The sequence below is a fragment of the Nuphar pumila genome, chromosome 5, assembly GCF_984573655.1.
Source record: "Nuphar pumila chromosome 5, dmNupPumi1.hap1.1, whole genome shotgun sequence".
In the NCBI taxonomy this organism is placed as follows: Eukaryota; Viridiplantae; Streptophyta; class Magnoliopsida; order Nymphaeales; family Nymphaeaceae; genus Nuphar; species Nuphar pumila.
In genome coordinates, this window is record NC_143253.1 from 95,766,108 (window position 1) to 95,786,357 (window position 20,250).

Consider the following 20,250-nt stretch of genomic DNA (forward strand, 5'->3'; position numbering starts at 1 on the left):
GATAAGTCTCCTTGCAAGAATAACTAAAACCCATTTTATTTCTGCCCTTTTTACCTCATCCATGTACATTCTTATTTGTCTCGGCAACAAAAATAGGAACACGGATCTCAGCATACCATGTCTCATAGGATCCATCATATGTTTATCCTAGTCATCCAACCAACGGCTAGGATTAGACCATATTCTAACCCTAAAGGTGTACTAATGCTGGTAGTCCAGATGGATCGGTTGGGCGGCTTGCATAGATATATGTTCTTTGACCCTCCATTACCAAGGCCTTGGATTGGTAAAACCCTTGAGGTCCCTCCTGCCTACCAATGAGTGCACCTAACTTCGACTTTATGACAAAGGACACCCCCTGTGGGTTTTGAACTCGCAACATCCTGTCAACTTGGTGACATTCACAAGTCACCCTTAATAGACGAGCTGAGCCCTAGTGGGTCATAGACCTAGGATCCCACAACATCATATGCCATAGGATAGGATCCTTTCTCAGGTTTTGAGGGTGTTTGTAAAATTAGTGATTTTGCTGGATATATTAGTTGATGGTACTAAAAGTTCAATCCAGACTTAGCCGACACAGGCATGAGAACCGTTCAAAATTTGAAACACACGCAGCAGATAAGCAGGCAAAAACAAATTAACAAAAAAAGGAAAAAATCCATTTAGGTGCCAACCTCTTACCCCTAATTTTAAATATAGGCCTCAAATTTTTGAATTTCCAAATATGGACCAAACTCTTCCTAAAAACAGCCAAATAAGGACTTGAGGTCAACATCCATCATATTAGAAAGCGTGAGCCCTTTTTAGTTTCTTGTATTGTTTAATGTTGTCAGTATCGGTATCGGCCTGAATTAATGGGCCACCGATTCAGCTGTATCCGCCGATACCCACACTCAAGTGAATAGTTCTGTATCGGTTACAAAATAATAATAAAATATTACATGTCAATCATAATGTGACGTGTCAAAACCATCAAAACAATAAAAAATATTAATTTTTAATATACATTCATTTATTTAAAAATAGCCGATTCAGGGGTGAAGCATATCTATTTTCTGTCGACGTGATGCATTTGGTCCATTTTCTATATCGAAAGTTGCAAATCAGCAACAGTCAAGACCGTCGCTACAGAGCCCATCCACAAAAAAAATTATAAAAAGAAAGCCCACAAGTCCACCACAGCTGGGGCTATCCGTTTCTCTTTCTCCGCTCATTGAATTTACAGCAACCATCTCCAAAATACATCTTATTAAATAAAAATATTGCAACAGAAATACAGTCGGCTTTCATTCTTTATTGTCTTCATCTTTTGGCAATCCAGTCTTATCACTGATCCCCTCCATCAACAAATCTGCATCTTCCCCCAACTCTGTCAACCTCTCCACTTTGCTTTGCTCCTAACCCAAGCATACGAGCAAGTCGTTCAGATGAAAATTAACCTGATCCAGGTTGTTATATGCATCAAAGAGGCTTTTAAGATCAAACCCCATCTAATTAGCCATCTAACATTTGGGACAACAATTTTTATGCTCATAGCCAGATATCAAGATCCAGGTCAGGCCCGGTATCCGAGAAACCTAACCCATGGACAGCCTACCTGCACAGTTGCACTCGCCATGCTCAATATCTTGATGGACATCAGCATCTGAATAGACACATAAGGGATCAGCCCGAGCTGGACCTGATCAGCTGCCTCCTTTTGAAATTGGAATAACTCGAGTACAATCTCTAAAATGCAAGCCATGCATTATTTAAAAATAGGCTAGGAATCATTGGTGGCAACATACTACATGCATGAGGAAATCCATCCATGGTACAAGAGCCAAGTGGCAGATCTGGACTTGATAAAATTCATGATGAAACCATTAGATCAAATCTCTGGCCATGGGAAGTACCACTGCAAATAGAGCTCCATTACTGCTGAACATTATTTGATTCATATCTTAGTGAAAGGGAAACGTAAACATTATGCTTCCACTAGTTTCGTATTTAGAGAATGTGCAGGGAAAAGATCAGGGCAGCATAATGACGAGAATTTGAAAACTTCATTTACCATTAACAAATAGTCACAAATATCACCAATATTCTGAAAATTTTATCACAATATTTTCAAACAATATTAAAAAAATGTGACATTTTAAAACGTCACCTATTTAAAAGAATCCTATTTTTAACCCAATACTTATGTGATAAAAACACTTTTTGTATTGTTTCCATATTAGTCCTTTTTTTCCTTTTGGTAGGCAAGCTGGACCCCCATGGGATCCCTCTGTTATGATAGTGCGAAGGACCCCATGAGGGTTACCACTATTCATATTTTAACTTTTATTTATATATTTTATGTGTTTACACACACACACACTACATATATATATATATATATATATATATATATATATATATATATATATATATATATATATATATATATATATATATATATAAAGAGAGAGAGAGAGATCAGTATTCCAACTACCACCTATTACAACATCAAAGGCCACGAGGAGCCCTCACAGCACAATATAAAACAGCTTCAGAATACCACTGAAGACGCAACAAAAGCGGCTATGAGTGTGCAATTTAAAAATGCCATACAGAACAATGAGAAAAATTATACTGAGAAAGCAAGCAGCACCAACAGCTGAGTCCAACAGGAACATCTTTTGGATAAAATAGTTATATACTTTACACTTTGCCGGACGCAGAATTAGATGCACCATACTCCAATTAATAAGAGGCAACACTAGCATATTTACAAAGGAGAATACCTTACTCTGCCTTTAAGAAAATAATTTACTTTGATAGCTTCTAGTTTGTGGACTAGAAACCCTTGACCTTTTCCTTCTCACTGGGAATCCTTGCCCTGAAACCAACGCAAAGAGAGCCCCCATATCCACCTTCTCCTTGTTTCTATCACTTTCAGCCTGGAAAAATCTGCAAAAAGACAAACAATCTTCTTTCAATTATCTAAAACTATTAGAAACCCAGCCAGGCGTAAATCAAATTCATTTCAACATATACAAAAATATTCATCAGTTTGAACAGACAAAATGCTCGTCTTTCCATTTATAATCCTTCCTATTTCTAACAGGTCTTGTGCCGTTTTAACCAACTATACCTCCGTTTCCCAGACTTGGTTTTAGATGCAAAGCATGTTGCTTTAGGCAATGCTGGGGTTGGCAAGACCCCTACCAGTTTATTGCTTGCAAATAAGCATCAAGTACAGCAATACAAGGAATGCAAGAAATACATATACTAACCTTCAAAAGGACAATTTTCTCACATATTATGAGGCACCAACGCTCAGCTCAATTAAAGACAAGGGCAATAAAGTGTTGCATCCTATGTTTACAAATGCTCACAAACAGCAGCTACTAGTTAAAAACGACGACACATTGAGGTAGTTTTTTATAGTCAAACTTGTCCATGTGCCTAAAGCTATTTAGTTTGTTTACAAACAAAATGATCTATAAGCAAGAGTAAACCCAATGAAGTATTTCAATACACATTTTAAATACGTCCAGGTGGTTTGTGTAAGATCTCAAGTTATAAGCACAAATTACAAAAATTATTGGATGACGGTCAGATCCTATTGGTCACAAACAACTTGACATTTTGTTTCAGTTAAAATGCAATAGCAATTAGAAGTGTGCACCAGAGAGGCAATCGGAAGACTTACTGATCTCTTATGATCTTGAAGGCTTCTTTTGTTGCATAGGGTAGTCCAGTTAATGGGTCACGAAACCTACATCAGCCATTCAGCCGACACATCAACATATGAGCAGATTGTGATATCTATACTCATAACACTTTTCTCATTCAAGCAAGCAAGCAGAAGACACAATTCCACCAAAAAAAGGAAAAAGAAGATTTCATAGGACACTAACTGCAAAGATTTCATAGGACACCAACTGCACCAATTTATGAACGAATTTCAAAACAAACAAGTTTAGTAAAAAGGGAAAGAGCAAAATTGAACATACTCAAAACATCTTGATTCTTGCAAGTGAATTTTTTTCAGAATATAAACCATAGGTTGCATATGGGTATTTAAGGTCAAAACCAAGAGCGATGGAACCAGACGGAAGCTTCTTAGGTAGGTGAGAAGCTCGCTTCCCGGAAACTCGTTTCGGAAGCGCGATACTCCTCGCTTCCGAAACTTCATGGGAAGCTCAATTTCCCCATGCTTCTATGCTTCTCATACACATGGTTTATGCATACTATATATTTTTCGCACGTTTCTTTTCATCTTTTTCATGCATTTTCTCTCACGCTTTCACTCACTTTCCATGTACTTTCTTTAAATTGGTAACCATCATTGTTAGATTTTAACAAAAATTTAACTCTTTTATAGAAAAATCATGAAATATAAGAATGATCAATTTCTTTTAGTTTTTATTTGTTTCTTGTTTGATTCCATATTGCTTAATTTTTTATTCATATTTCACTTTTAAATTGAAACTTTGCTTCCCGCTTCGTATAAATTTTAAAATACCTCGCTTCTCGCTTTCGCTTCCCGTATTCTTTTCCGCTTTCGCTTCTTAGTTTGGCAATCTTGGATGAAACCCTAGAGAGATATAAAGCTAAGTTAGCAGCCAAAGGATATTCTTAGGAATACAAAATTGACTATGAAGAAACACTTGCAGTGGCAGCTAGGATGACTAGTGTTATGATACTCATAGTGGTAGCTTCTAGCCAAAAATGGTTTATCTTTCAACTAAAAGTCAATAATGTCTTTCTCAATGAAAAACTAAATGTAAAAGTTTACATAGATCCTCCGTCGAGATTTGATACCAAAAGAGGTAAAATTCTAAAACTTAGAAAAGCCATGTATGTTCTAAAATAGGCTCCTTAAGCCTGGTATGATAGATTTAGTAATGTTATGATTCATTTGAGATTTCATTTATGTTATACTAACAGTACTTTCTTTGTTAAAGTGCAAATGTTAATGTTATTCTTCTGCTTTACGTAGATGACATGATTACTAAGTCACAGGGACTCGGGAAACCAGGTGCCGCACCCGCATCGACGCGACGTCGGTGCACGTGCGGGTGCGGCATCGGGTGCGGTCAACACGACCTTGGGTGCGGTCAACGCACCCGGGATCATTTTCGTCCATGTTTCGGACATTATAAAAAAATGATGAAAATGAGGATTAGGGCAAAAAAAATGCCCTAAACTCTCCTCTCCTCTCCTCTCCTCTCCCGCGCAGCTCAGCTCAAGCTCAAGCTCTCTCCTCCCGACGCTACCTCCTAGGCTCCACCTCTCCCTCATTGCAGGTACGTACCTTTTGACTCCCTCTCGCTCTCTTCTTGTGTCGGCAATGGAGGGGTCGAGCCCCCTTACTCCCTCTCGCTCTCTTGTTGGGTCGGCAGAGGAGGGGCTGAGCCCCCCCCCCCCCCCCCTGCACCCTCTCGCTCTCTTGTTGGGCCGGCAGGGGAGAGGTCGAACCCCCCTTGCTCCCTTTGATTTCGGCAAGGGAGGGGCTCGACCCCTCCCTGTTTTCGACATGGGAGGGTCCGAGCCCCCCCCTCTCGCTCTCTTGTTGGGTCAGCAGGGGAGGGGACGAGCCCCCCCCCCCCCCTGCTCCCTCTATTTTCGGCAGGGGAGGGGTCGAGCCCTCCCTCTTGCTCTCTTGTTGGGTCGGCAGGGGAGGGGCTGAGCCCCCCCCCCTTCCCTTCTCCCTTTGTTTTCGGCAGGGGAGGGGGTCGAGCCCCCGTCCCTGCTCCCTCTTATTTCAGGGGAGGGGTCAAGTCCCTCCCTGTTTTTGGAGGGGAAGGGCAGATCCCCCCTCTTGATTTTATTATATATAATATATATATTATATATTTTTATATCAAGATAATGTTTGTATAATTGATTTGAAATTTTGAATGTATTTTTTTTTGTGTTTTCAAGATAAAAATGACGGATAAAGGGAAAGGACTTGCGTCATCCTCATCCCAACATGTGAGTTTTGCTGCTAGTTTTGTTGTTAGTTGTAGTGGGATTGATGATGTGGAGTCACTATGGGTACATGTAAATAAACTTGCAAAAACTGGAGAAGGAGGTGGTAGAAACAAGAGATTTTGATGCAAGCTCTGTGAAAGAGATTTTGTTGGATCTTACACAAGAATGAAGACTCATTTGTTGAAGATACTAGTATATAGCATTTCAGGATGCAGAAAAGTTGACGAGGCAATGCGAAGACAATACAAAAAAATACAAAAAAAAATATGAGAAGAGAAAGACAATGACTGATTCTTGTGCAGTTAGTGTGCCATTTGCAAGCCACCAAGAAGATGTTGAAAAAAAAAAGTCAACGTAAGAGGTAGAGGAAGATGGAAGAGAAGAATTGGACAGAAAAGTCGAGAGGTATTTTTATTCTAGTTCACTCCCATTTAATGCGGCTAGAAATCCTTATTGGAAGGATTTAGTAACATCCTTGGCAAATTATAATTTGAGTGGATATGTGCCTCCAAGTTCAGAAAAAATACGAACCACACTTCTTGCAGAAGAGAGGGCAAATGTAGAGAGGTTGCTGGAGATTAAAAAATATTGATGAGAGCAAAATGGAGTTTCTATTGTGTCTGATGGATGGACAGATATTCAAAGGCGTCCACTGATCAATTTCATTGCTTATTCGCTTAGTGACCCAATATTCTTGAAAGCAGTTGATGTATCTGAGAAATATAAAAATGCAGAGTATTTTAAGGGGGTTTTATAGAAGTCATAAAAGAAGTGGGTGATCAGAAAGTGGTACAAATCATTACAGACAATGCTCCAGTTTGTAAAAGTATAGCGTTGAGTTTGGAGAGTGAGTACCCTCATATTTTTTTTACTCCTTGTGTAGCACACAGCTTAAATCTGACCCTAAAGAGCATCAACAACCCCAAAGAAAAAGAAATTCACAAGCATATGTTTTGTGTTCATGGATTGAAGATTTAGAAAGAAATGTCAAAAGCATTAGGAATTTTGTTGTTAACCACCATCGTGCTAATGCTATATTTAATGGGCATTCTGACTTGAAATTGTTGAAGGTCGCTGAAACATGTTTTGTGTCCATCATTGTGATGGTGAAGAGGACTAAAAGAGTGAAGAATGCTTTGGTTAACATGGTGACTGATGAAAATTAAACATTTTATCGTGTTGATGATGATATCAAGGCTCAAGAAATTAAAAAAATCATTCTTGATGATGAGTTTTGGGACATAGTGGTATACTTCATTCAATTTACGCAACCTATTTGAGAAATGTTAAGAGAAGTTGATAAGGATGAGTTCATGCTTCACAGAGTTTATGAAATGTGGGATAATATGATTGAAAAAATACAAGCTATAGTTTTCAAGCATGAAGAAAAAAATCCTGTATTGGATGATTCAGAAATTTTTAATCATATTCATTCAATTTTAGTCAGAAGATGGGATAAGAGCAATACTCATTTGCATTGCATGACACATTATCTTAATCCAAAACATTATACAAATAAGTAGCGGGCTGGTGGTATTGATCGTGTCCCTTCAAATTTAGACCCAGAGCTATCAAGATAGAAATATGTGTAAGACGGCCTTTTCCAGAAGCATATCTTCTACATCAAGTCACACAAGAGTTTGAAAAATTTTCATCTTCGAGATTATATGGACCGGCATTATTCGCGAGAGAATAGGATAATATAGATCCTATCACATGGTGGTCAACATTTGGATCAGAAACGCTTCTTCTCCAATGTCTTGCATTAAGATTGCTATGGCAGCCTGCTAGTTCATCTTGTTGTGAAAGAAATTGGAGCACATATTCTCAAATCCACAACATAAAGAGAAACAAACTCACCAGCAAGCGTGCAAAAGATTTAGTATATGTGCATTCAAATCTTCGATTACTTTCGCAAACCAATGATGAATACAGGTACTAATTTACTCTCTTAGTTATTTAATTATTTTTTAATTTTTCATTTATATTTGTATTGTATTTAACATTTTTAAATTGGGTTTGTAACACATACAAGAAACATCCAAATTTTAGGATGTAAACCTAGAAGAGTGTGACTTCGAAGGAGAGCATGATTTCAATATAACAAACATGGATTTAGCTGAGCCCAGTATTCCTTCTAATGATGCATTTGATGATGATGAAGAAAATTATTAAGATTCATTACTTCATCAAGATATACTTTGCTATGTAATTTAGTTCTTTTCTGCTTTACTTATTTGATTGATATTTAGGTTGATTTATGTAATTGTTTTACTTATTTGATTGATATTTAGGTTGATATATTGTATGCATGATGAATGATATTATGACAATGTTAACTGTTAAAACTTCGAAATTATATATATATATATATATATATATATATATATATATATATATATATATATTACATTTTTGCCCTGCCGCACCCCCGCACCCGCACCCATGTGACATAGCATGATTATAACAAGAAATGACAAACAAAGAGTTAATAATATTAAAAATATTTTAAAAGAAGATTTTGTTATGTCTAACTTGGGTTTGTTAAGGTATTTTTTAAGTATTGAGGTGGCATATTCTCTCAGAGGACATATCCTATCTCAAATGAAGCTTGTTGTTGACAATTGCACTAAGTATGAGATTTTAGATGACAAGAAAGTGGAGACTCTTAAGTTGGTCAATGCAAGATTGTGATTGAAATATGAGACTTTTATTGAAGATCACACCTTATAGATTGGGTCACTCACTTGCCTGTATATCACCAGACTTGATATAGCTCATATTGTTCAGTCAGCTAGTCAGTTTCGGCATGCTCCTACCATTGTGCACATGAGTGCAGATTTAAGGATTGTTTATATATATATATATATATATATATATATATATATATATATATATATATATATATATATATATATACAACTTAACAACTAACTGCAAAGATTTCATAGGATACCAACTGCACTAATTTATGAATAAATTTCAAAACAAACAAGTTTAGCAAAAAGGGAAAGAGCAAAATTGAACATATATACTCAAAACATCTTGATTCTTGCAAGTGAATTTTTTTCATAATATAAACCATAGGTTGCATATGGATATTTAAGGTCAAAATCAAGAGCGATAGAACCTTAGAGAGATATAAAGCTAGGTTAGTGGCCAAAGGATATTCTTAGAAATACGGAATTGACTATGAAGAAACATGTAATGAAATAGCGAAAAATACAAAAACAATGTCACTAAGGGTTTTACAAGATCATGATCACAAAAGTGCATAAGCACAAACCAATGCCACTAAGGGCTTACAAAATCACAATCACAATGTGCACAAGCACAAATCCATTATAGGACAAAATAATAGCCAACAAGGGGCAACAACACAAGCACTAAATGCATATTAGACATTAAGAAACTAAATAAAAAAGCATAAAATATAAAAATATTCATCTTTATTGAGCATAAATGCTTAAAAGAAGCATTGAAAAATGAAAGGGGATAAAAGCTCTTATTTATACACATACAAGAGATAGGGAGACCTCAATAGAGTTGTTAAACTACTCCAACAGCTATAAATACAGTTATTAGACTGTTCCAACAGCTCTATTGACTAGTCAACTCTACGTTGACTAGTCAACTCTACGTTGACTAGTCAAAAAAGAACCTAACAACTATATTTGGTATTTGACCAAATAGTCTTTATAAAAACAAAAAAAAAAGACAAAAAGAAAAGAATAAAATAAAGAATTAGTTTGCCCCTAATGGGCACAGCCTATTACAAGAACTGAAATGACCAAAATACCCCTAATGAGTATTTACCTATTACATCGTTTATAAATAATATATATACATACATACATATATATATATATATATGTGAAAATACATATAAGTACATGTATAACTTAAAAACTAACCGCAAAGATTTCATAGGACACTAATTGCACCAATTTATGAACGAATTTCAAAACAATCAAGTTTAGTAAAAAGAGAAAGAGCAAAATTAAACATACATAATCAAAACATCTTGATTCTTGCAAGTAATTTTTTTTTCAGAATATAAACCATAGGTTGTATATGGGCTACGTCACATGGGTGCGGGTGCGACACGGGTGCTGCACAATTTCAAAATATTTGGACACGTATATAATATATATATATAACAATAATAAGTCAGCTATAGCCCATTAGGGGACACGACTATAGCCCTGTGCAATGCAGTTGCACAGACTGTGCAATGCAGTCTGTGACCATGCAACTGCATTGCACAGTCTGGCTATATATTTTTTAAAATATATATATATATATTAGTTTTTTGTCCTAAAAATGGACCAAAATAGACTCAATCAAAGTTGACCGAGTCTATAAAGTGGATGAACTCAGCCCAGGTGTGTTGACCGAGTCTGACACCTGTTGACCGAGTCTGCCCCATGTCCGAAGCTGCACCTGTGTCGATGCGGGTGCGTCGCCTCCCCAACCGAGTCTGTGTGACATAGCATGGGTGTTGGTGCGGGTGCAGGGATGAGGCACTTTAAAAAACCTTGGGTGCGGGAGGGCAAAAATATAAAAAATTACATATATATATAATATTATATATATATATATATATATATATATATAATTTTGAAGTTTTAACAGTTAACAACAGTGAAATAAAAAACAATAATCATAATATCATTCATCATGCATGCAATAAATCAAATTAACAATTCTATTCTACATCGTAAAAACTAACACCACAATTAAATCAACCTAAATATATTATAGAAATAACCAAATAAGGCAAAAAAAAACTAAATTACATGCCAAAAGTATATCATACAATGTATATGATGATGAAGTAATGGATCTTAATAATTTTTTGCTTCATCATCAAATGCATCATAAGAAAGAAGATTAGGCTCAGATAAATCCATGTTTGCAATGTTGAAATCATGCTCTACCTCTAAGTCACACTCTTTTGGGTTTACATCCCAAAATTTGGATGTTCCTTGTATGCATTACAAACCTAATTTGAAAATGTTAAATACAATACAAATATATTTAAATAAAAAATTAAGGAATAGTCAAATAACTAATAGAGCAAATTAGTACATGTATTCATCATTGGTTCGCGAAAGTAGTCAAAGATTTGAATGAACATATACTAAATTCTCTGCACGCTTGCTGGTGAGTTTGTTTCTCTTCATGTTGTAAATTTGAGAATATGTGCTTCAATTTCTTTCACAACAAGATGAACTAGCAGGCTGGGAGAGCAATCTCAATGCAAGACGTTGGAGAAGAGGTGTTTCTGATCCAAATGTTAACCACCATTGATAGGATCTATATTATGCTCTCTCGCGAGCATTGCATGTCCATATAATCTCGAAGATGCAAATTTTTCAAACTCTTGTGTGACTTGATTTAAAATATGTGCTTCTTGATAAAGTCTAGTCATACACATATTTTTATGTCTTGATAGCTCTTGGTCTAAATTTGGAGGGACACGACTAATACCACTTTCCTGACACTTTTTTGTATAATATTTTGGATTAAGAGAATGTGAAATGCAATGCAAATGAGTGTTGCTCTTATCCCATCTTCTGACTAAAATTGAATGAATATGGTTAAAAAATTATGAATCATCCAATACAGGATTTTTCCTTCATGATTGAAAACTATAACTTGTATTTTTTTAATCATATTATCCCACATTTCATAAACTTTGTGAAGCATGAGCTCATCCTTATCAACTTCTCTCAACATTTCTCAAATAGGTTGCGTAAATTGAAGAAAGTATACGACTTTGTCCCAAAACTCATTATCAACAATGAATTTCTTAATTTCTTGAGTCTTGGCATCATCATCAGCACGATAAAATGTTCAATTCTCATCAGTTACCATGCTAACCAAAACATTTTTCACTTCCTTAATCCTCTTCATCATTACAATGATAGACGCAATTCAGCGACCTTCAACAATTTAAGGTCAGAATGCTTATTAAATATAGCATTAGCATGATGGTGGTTAACAACAAAATTCATAATGCTTTTGACATTTCTTTCTAAATCTTCAATCCATAAATATAAAGCATATGCTGGTGAATTTTCTTCTTCTTTAGGGTTGCAGATGCTCTTGAGGGTCAGATTTAAGTTGTGTGCTACACAGGGAGTCCAAAAAATATGAGGGTATAGAGAGCGAGTACTTGAGGAGTGAGGAGTGAAGAGGAGAGGTCGAAAGGCGTCGGGGTCGGCGGCGGCTTCAGGAGAAAAACTCGGGCAGGATAAAAACTAGGGCAAAAAAAATTTGCCCTAATCCTCCTCCCCAAAGCCTTTTCATCGGGCTTTTTTTGTCCAAAAATTGGACACAAATGACCCTGGGTGTGTTGACCGCACCTAGGGTCTGGTTGATTGCACCGGGTGCCGCACCCGCACCCACGTGGCCGAATCCTTGTGACATAGCATATGGGTATTTAAGGTCAAAATCAAAAGCAATGAAACTATAGAGAGATATAAAACTAGGTTAGTCGCCAAAGGATATTACTAGGAATACAGAATTGACTATGAAGATACACTGAAACCGACAACTAGGATGACTAGTGTTATATAAGGGTGGCAATCGGGTCGGGTTGGCGGGTCAGCATACCTCAACCCGAACCTGACCCGTTTATTAAACGGGTAACCCGACACGACCCACCAACCCGTTTAATAAACGGGTTGGATCGAGTAAACGGGTTGGCGGGTTAGCGAGCGGGTTGGCATACCCCTAACATGAACCCGACCCGTTTAATAAACGGGTTAGGCAGGTCGACCCGTTTATTAAACGGGTTAATTTAAGCCCAACCCGAACCCTCCTAAGAGGCGGGTTGGCGGGTCGGGTCAGGTTTTGCCACCCCTAGTGTTATAACACTCATAGTTGTAGCTTCTATCAAAAAAATCTTTCAACTAGAAGTCAAGAATGTCTTTCTCAATAGAGAACTAAATGTACAAGTTTACATAGATCCTCCGTCGGGATTTGATACCAAAAGGGTAAAATTCTTCAACTTAGAAAAGCCATATATGGTCTAAAATAGGCTCCTAAAGGCTGATATGATAGATTTATTAATGTTATGACTCATTTGAGATTTCATTCATGTTATACTAAGACTACTCTTTTTGTCAAAAGTGCAAGTGCTAATGTTATTCTTTTGTTTTACGTAGATGACATGATTAGAACCAGAAATGACAAAGGAGTTAGTAATATTAAAAATGTTTAAAAAAAATTGATATGTCTGACTTGGGTTTCTTAAGGTATTTTTTAAGTATTGAAGTGGCATATTCTCTCAGAGGACATATCCTATCTCAAATGAACCTTGTTGTTGACAATTGTACTAAGTCTGCGATTTCAGATGATGAGAAAGTAGAGACTCCTAAGGTGGTTAATATGAAATTGTGATTAAACGATGGAACCTTTCTTGAAGATCTCACACCTTATAGACAACTGATGGGTCACTCACTTGTTTGTCTGTCATCAGACCTGATATAGCTCATATTGTTCACTCAGCTAATCGGTTTCAACATGCTCCTACAGTTGTACACGAGTGCAGCTTTAAGGATTATTAGATATATAAAAAACTCAATAACTAAAGGGTTTTTCTTATTCTCATCATCTTTTTAAATTTACTTTCTTATACTGATGTTGATTGTGGAGGAAATCTCAATGATAGAGTCTCAACCACTGGTTTTTGTGTGTTTTTAGGAGACTCGTTGATTTCTTAGAGATGCAAGAAGCAACAAAAAGTCTCATTGTCATCTACTAAAGCCGAGTACAGAGTTATGGCTACAACAACCTTGAAACTTGTTTGGTTAAAAAATATTCTCAAAGATACGGGGAGTAGCTATCTCCAATCCTTCGAAGATGCATTGCAATAACAAAAGTGCCATTTACATCGTCAGCAACCACACCTTCCATGAGCGCACCAAACATATTGAAATGGACTACCATTATGTTCGAGATAAATACTTAAGAGGGACTATTGAGTTGTCGTATTTCGCTTCAAAATGTCAACTTGCAGATTTTTTCAATAAAGCTCTTCATACACCTAGTTTTTTGTTCCTTCTCCACAAACTTTCGGTGATCAGACCACAAGTTTAAAGGGGGGGTTTAAAATAGGTTGTATTGTAATATAATATATATATGTCTTTTACTAGGTAATGTCCATCAAGGGCATTTTTGTCTTTTTTACTCATGTAATTAGGGTTTTTCATTAGGGATAATTTTGTATTCATTTTCTTTTTATATTTTTTAGTCTTTTATTTATTGTCTAGGGCCTCTAGATTATTAAACCATAGAGTCGTTGGGAGCTCCGAACGACTCTATGGGAGTTCCCAATGGCTTGTTTCTTATGCCCTCTTATATATAAATAGGGACATCTTGTCCCCATTTCAACCAATGCTTCTCTTAAGCATTTTTTGTTCTCTTGTGCTAAGCCCTTGTAGGCTCATTGTGTTGTCCCTTAGTGTACTTTCTCTTGTAGACCTTACATTTGTATGCCCTTTGTCCATGCTTCCGCGTACTTCATTATACTTCATAGTTCATACTAAAGCTTATCTTGTTCGCGTTAAGATGATATTTCACTTGTCCACATAACTTCATACTAAACATATTTTATTAATATTAAGGTAATGTTTCACCCATCCATATGTATTTATTATAACTTTTTTACTAATATTTTCTTATACATTATTTTCAATAATTTTTAACCAAGATTTTTTCAAGAAAATCAAGAATTTTGAAAAACTCCCGAGATATTTCATTGCCGAGAATGATATATATAATTCCCAGCAACATACACATTCATTAGATAGTTCTTCATGTGTTTTAAGAAGAAAAGGTTATTCATAAGTGATGATTACAAGAGCAAGCGATAGCAAGTTAGGACCAGTGACCACTAACATGCATAAAGGGCAGAAAGAAACATATGATAAAGTATAAGGCAATGGTATAGTATATGTCCACATGTATTAGGAGGAGAATTGGGCAAAGCCATAACCAAGGGAGGTGTACTAGTAAAAAAATCCTCCATCATACCATAGGGATTTTTCGTGTGTATGTTGTATAGAGAAAATTTTGTTTTCAGTAGTTTTTGTCTTGCATTGAAAAAGATCTCTGAGAAAAACCTAAGCTTCTTTGTGTTTTGTGGTTTTTGTTGTTGCTGGAACTATGCAGTACTGTTCAGCAACTACACCCCCCTCCCCCCGAGGGTCAGCACAGCAGTTCCTGCTCTTGGGACATAACAACCAAATGATTATGACTACTGGAACAGGTTTTTTTATATTTTTGTAAGTTAAGGCCTATGTCACAGGGATTCGGCTAGCAGGGTGCCGCACCCGCGTCGACGCGACTCGACGCGGGTGCGGGTGCGGGTGCGGCACCGGGTGTGGTCAACCCGATCCTGGGTGCGTTGACCGCACCCAGGATCATTTAGGTCCATTTTTTTTGGATTTTTTTTTTAAATTTGCCCTATGCTGCGAAATTTTTTTAAAAAAAAAATCTGTTGACAGCAGCTGACAGCAGCTGTCTGTCAGCTGCTCGATTTTTTTTTAAAAAAAGCAGCTATGTCAGCTGGCTGACAGCAGCTGGCTGACTGACAGCTGATCTTTTTTTCGTAAGGGAAGGGAACCCCGACCCCCTATATATATATATTGACATTTTTGCCCCTGCCGCACCCCCGCACCCGGGTTTTTTGGAAGTGCCGAATCCCCACACCCGCACCCTCACCCATGTGACATAGGTTAAGGCTTACTCCTCACCTAAAAATGAGTGACCTGCCTCATTGCTGCCTTAATTCTTCTTAAAGTGTGATCGTTATAGAAAGCCTACTTGGCCATGATTAAATACCTTCTTAAGAAGAAAATCCAGATATAGGATCTGGTGGAGATGAGTATCTTCTGCTGGCAGAAGCAGACACAACAGTTAACAAGGTAACAATCAAGAAAAAAAAAAAAGATGCTCATGATTATTCAATATGGTAAGTACAAAAGATTTCAGGCCTAAGAGGAAACCATGCAACCATTACTAAAGATTCAAAATAGAGGAAAATTTATAGAAGGTCCAAGAAGATATTGAATATGATTTTAGCTTTCCAATGCCTTGTGTCTTAAAAACAAATGACATGGCTGCACTAACACAGTTTATAGCTACAAGTGGCAACCGGCTGAGTTACACTAACAAACAACATCAAATTCAGATCCTATGGTTGCAGAAAGCTTTTTTCTAGCACAAATGGGGTTGAATAAAGGGATTATATGAAAAAGTGATTTATTTCGGGTGTATTAGGCCCGCTTTACTATATAGTACGGAATGTTGGGCTGCCAAGAGACATCATATTCAAAAAATGAGTGTAGCTGAGATGCATATGCTTAGATGGATGTGTGAAAATACAATAAAAGATAAGATTCAAAACAAGGAGATACGTAAGAAGGTAGGCGTTGCATCCATTGAAAATAAGATAAGAGAGAATCGTTTACGGTGGTTTGGACATATTCGGCGAAGGCCTAATGATGCTCTAGTTAGAAGGATGGAGAAATGGGAAAATATATTAGTTAAAAGAGGTCGGGGTAGGCCTAAGAAGACATGGATGGAGGTGATAAGAAAGGATATGAATGCTTTAAACCTCACCGAGGACATGGCATTGGATAGAAATGAATGGAGGAGAAGGATTCATGTGGAAGACCCATAATGATTTTCTTTGTTGGTTCATATCGCCGACCCCAATTGTTTTGGGATGAAGGCGCAGTTGTTGTTGTTGTTGTTTAGTTAAGTACAAACCAATGATATAGTTGTACCAATCAGAATCCCATGATAAAAAATATAAAACTGAAGGGTACAGCAGCCTACAAGACTTCATGGGTGTGCACTGTGCACCATCTAGAGTCACCAGTCAAAAACATTCAGAAACCCAAATTACACTATCAGTGTCATTTGTAATTTATCGAGACCAGTCTGTCATGGTAAGGACAGGCACATTCATTTGTGCAGAAAGAGAAAGATGAAAATTAGCGTGATAGTTTATAGGACCAGAAAATTAGCTGGTTGGTGTACTCCAAAGAGAAGCTGCCAGTGGTCCATGCTACAGTGCAGCTTCAAAAACTAGTCATAGTATTAGCTCATGTGCAGAATGACATTATATTCTTTGTTCTTTGGCAAGTGAAGAATACCTTTCATATGTGTAACGTGTTATATGACTTAACTGAGTTTTGATCAACCACACTCATACTCAAGAAGAAATTGTAATGAAACAAGAGTGCACAACTATGTCACATGGGTGCGGGTGCGGGTGCGGGTGCGGGTGCGGGCGCGGGTGCGGGTGCGGGTGCGGGTGCGGGTGCGGGGATTCGGCACTTCCAAAAAACCCAGGTGCGGGGATGCGGCAGGGGCAAAAATGTAAAATTCATATATATATATATATATATATATATATATATATATATATATATAGGGGGTCGTTGTTTCCCCCCAGGTTTTTCTGCTGCTGCAGCTGACAGACAGCTGCTGTCAGCAGACTTTTTTTTTTAAAAAAAATCGCTGTTTCCCCCAGGTTCTTTTGCTGTCAGCAGCTGACAGCCAGCTGTTGTCAGCAGATTTTTTTTAAAAACAAAATTCGCAGCCCTGACAGGCAGCAGCTGTCAGCCCTGACAGACAGCTGCTGTCAGCAAATTTTTTTTAAAAAAAAAATCGCAGTCCATTTCATAGGGAAAATTTAAAAAAATAAATAAAAAAAAGGACCTAAATGATCCTGGGTGAGGTCAACGCACCCAGGATCGGGTTGACCGCACCCGGTGCCGCACCCGCACCCGCGTCGAGTAGCGTCGACGCGGGTGCGGCACCCTGCTAGCCGAATCCCTGTGACATAGGTGCACAATTACAATGCCAACGAAGGGCTACACAAGTGCACAAATATAATATGGTCTCTAATAGACCGATGACAATCTCATAAAAGAGATACACACAAAAGTATGAAATCCACAAGAACACAAAGCTCACAAGAGCACAATAGAAAAAAATATTGTATTAACACTTCAAATACTTTAGAAAAGCATTACATTACATAGAGAGGTGAGGCTCTATTTATAAAGCCTCACATACCTTTAAGGGAGGCAGTCCAACCTCCAACCTATGTAACACGGACTCTTCTAACAGGGCACTGCACCAGCATCGCACCCGCACCTAGGTGGGTGCGACACTTGGACACAACTTTCTTTGTGTTAGGTGAAGTCAACCACATTGTAGTCCATTTCTATCCAAAAGTAGATTCAATTAACCCTAATCAAGTCCATTTTTATCTACATTATATATATAAATACATAAATGCACACACATACACGTAGTGTTAACTTAAAACAATTTATATATATATATATATATATATATATATATATATATATATATACCCTCCCCACACCCAAGTTTTTCTAAAGTGCCACATCCGCACCCGTACCCACACCCGCACCTATGTGACATAGCCTCCAACGGTCATATTTATGACTGTTGGGGGCAGTCCAACGACTAGTTGGACTGTCACCCCAACAGTCATTTTGAATTTACAATAAAAAAACAAATAAATAAATAAACAAAAAAGACTTTTCAGTCCCCAATGGATTGTACTAAAATACATATTATGAAATAACAAAAATACCCTTGATATACGTATATTGTATAAATATTCGTATATTAGTTAGGTATAAATATATACACAATATTTTAACACTTCCCTCTCAAACTTATGATGAAATCACCAAAAGTTTGCTAAGGAGATACAAGAATCATGGTAGAGGAAGAGCTTTGGTGAAGAAGTCCGCAATCTGAAACTGAGCTTTGGTGAAAAAGTCCGCAATCTGAAACTCGGACTGAATATATGGTAAAGTAATCATCTCCTTCAAGTATTATTCGCGAACATAGTGACAATCCATCTCAATATGTTTTGTTTGCTCATGAAATGTGTGATTGTTGGCTATATATATGGCACTTTTGTTATCACAACCTATGTCACATGGGTGCGGGTGCGAGGGTGCGGCACTTTCAAAAAACTTGGGTGTGGGGTTGCGGTAATATATATATATATAAAGTCCAAAAGTTGGACATAAATGACATTAGGTACAGTCAACGCACCCAGGGTTAGGTTGACCACACCGGAAGACGCACGTGCACCTGCATCGCGTCGCGTCGATGCGGGTGCGGCACCCAGTTGGTTGAGTCCCTGTGACATAGATCACAACATAGTTTTGAAAGTTCTAAAACATCAACACCCATGTCTGAAAGTAATGATCTCATCCACACGATCTTGGTGGTTGTTGTAGTCAGCGCCTTATACTCAGCTTCCGTAGAAGATAAAGACACTTTCTGTTGTTTTTTGCATCGCCAAGAAATGAGAAAATCGCCTACAAATACACAAAAAACTGTAGTTGAGTGACGGCTATTGGGATCTTTAATCTAGTCAGAATCAGTATAAGCAATAAAATTTAAAGATGATGAAGATGATAAGAATAGCCTTTTAGATATAGTTTTCTTGATGTATCAAACTATTCTTAATACGACACTCATGTGAACCGATGTGGGCGTACATTGAAACTGACTTAGTGTATCAGTGTTATTAAAAACGCGCCTCAATGAGCAAAAAGCGCGTCTCGCCTAAAGGCGAGGGGCTTTATGCCATGAGGCGCATGTGTAAAGCGTAAAAGCCTCGAGGCGTGCGCCTCATAGGCCTTGAGGCACGCCTCAAGATGAGGCGTACATGCCTCGAAGCATTTGGTCAAATGAGGGTCAAAACCCTCATTTGACCAAAAAATAGGGCTTAAACAAAGCACCCCCGACCCTTTATGTTGTGATTTTGGTTTTTTTTCTCACCCCTCTGTTTTTTTTTCTCACAGCAGTCTCTCCCTCTTGGCTCTCACAGCATACTCGCTCTCTCGTGGTGGAGCCTCAAAACAGGTACGCTCTCTCTCATCTCCGGTTTTTTCTCTTTTTCTTTGGTTATCTTCTTCTTCTTATCTCTTCTCCTTCTCTTTATTCCTCTAGATTATATAACTCTTAGGGGTCGGACTAACCCCAACTTGCCTTTCAAAAAAAAAGATTTTAAGCCCTCGGTGGCTGCTTCCAAACTCAGTATCAGGCTGAATGCGACTCAGAAGGGTAAAGGGCGACCCAATTTTTATTTTACTAACTAAGATGCAATGTGTTAGTTTTTCATATATAAATTCTGAAGTTTACATTCAAAGGAAATTTATTCTTTCACATATTCCTATGTAGTTTATGTCTGAAGTTTGTCTGTTCTGCTTGCTAGAG

General features: G+C 37.4%; 1 protein-coding gene across 5 annotated transcripts in view; it reads right to left on the bottom strand.

The window, feature by feature from the left end:
* Positions 1–1,054: 1,054 nt before the first annotated feature.
* SWC2 (DNA binding protein SWC2) overlaps positions 1,055–20,250 on the bottom strand; it is a 49,500-nt gene continuing 30,304 nt past the window's right edge. For 2 of the 5 annotated variants that reach the window (XM_090006237.1, XM_090006235.1), the window contains exons 10-12: positions 3,683–3,748; positions 2,772–2,937; positions 1,055–1,400 (exon numbers count right to left, since the gene is read on the bottom strand). In XM_090006237.1, coding sequence (XP_089862363.1) covers positions 2,784–2,937; positions 3,683–3,748 — 220 coding nt within the window. In that variant the 3' untranslated portion in view covers positions 1,055–1,400; positions 2,772–2,783. Of the gene's footprint in view, positions 1,401–2,645; positions 2,938–3,682; positions 3,749–20,250 lie in introns of those variants that run through there. The other 3 variants (XM_090006236.1, XM_090006234.1, XM_090006238.1) reach the window with 2 other exon arrangements.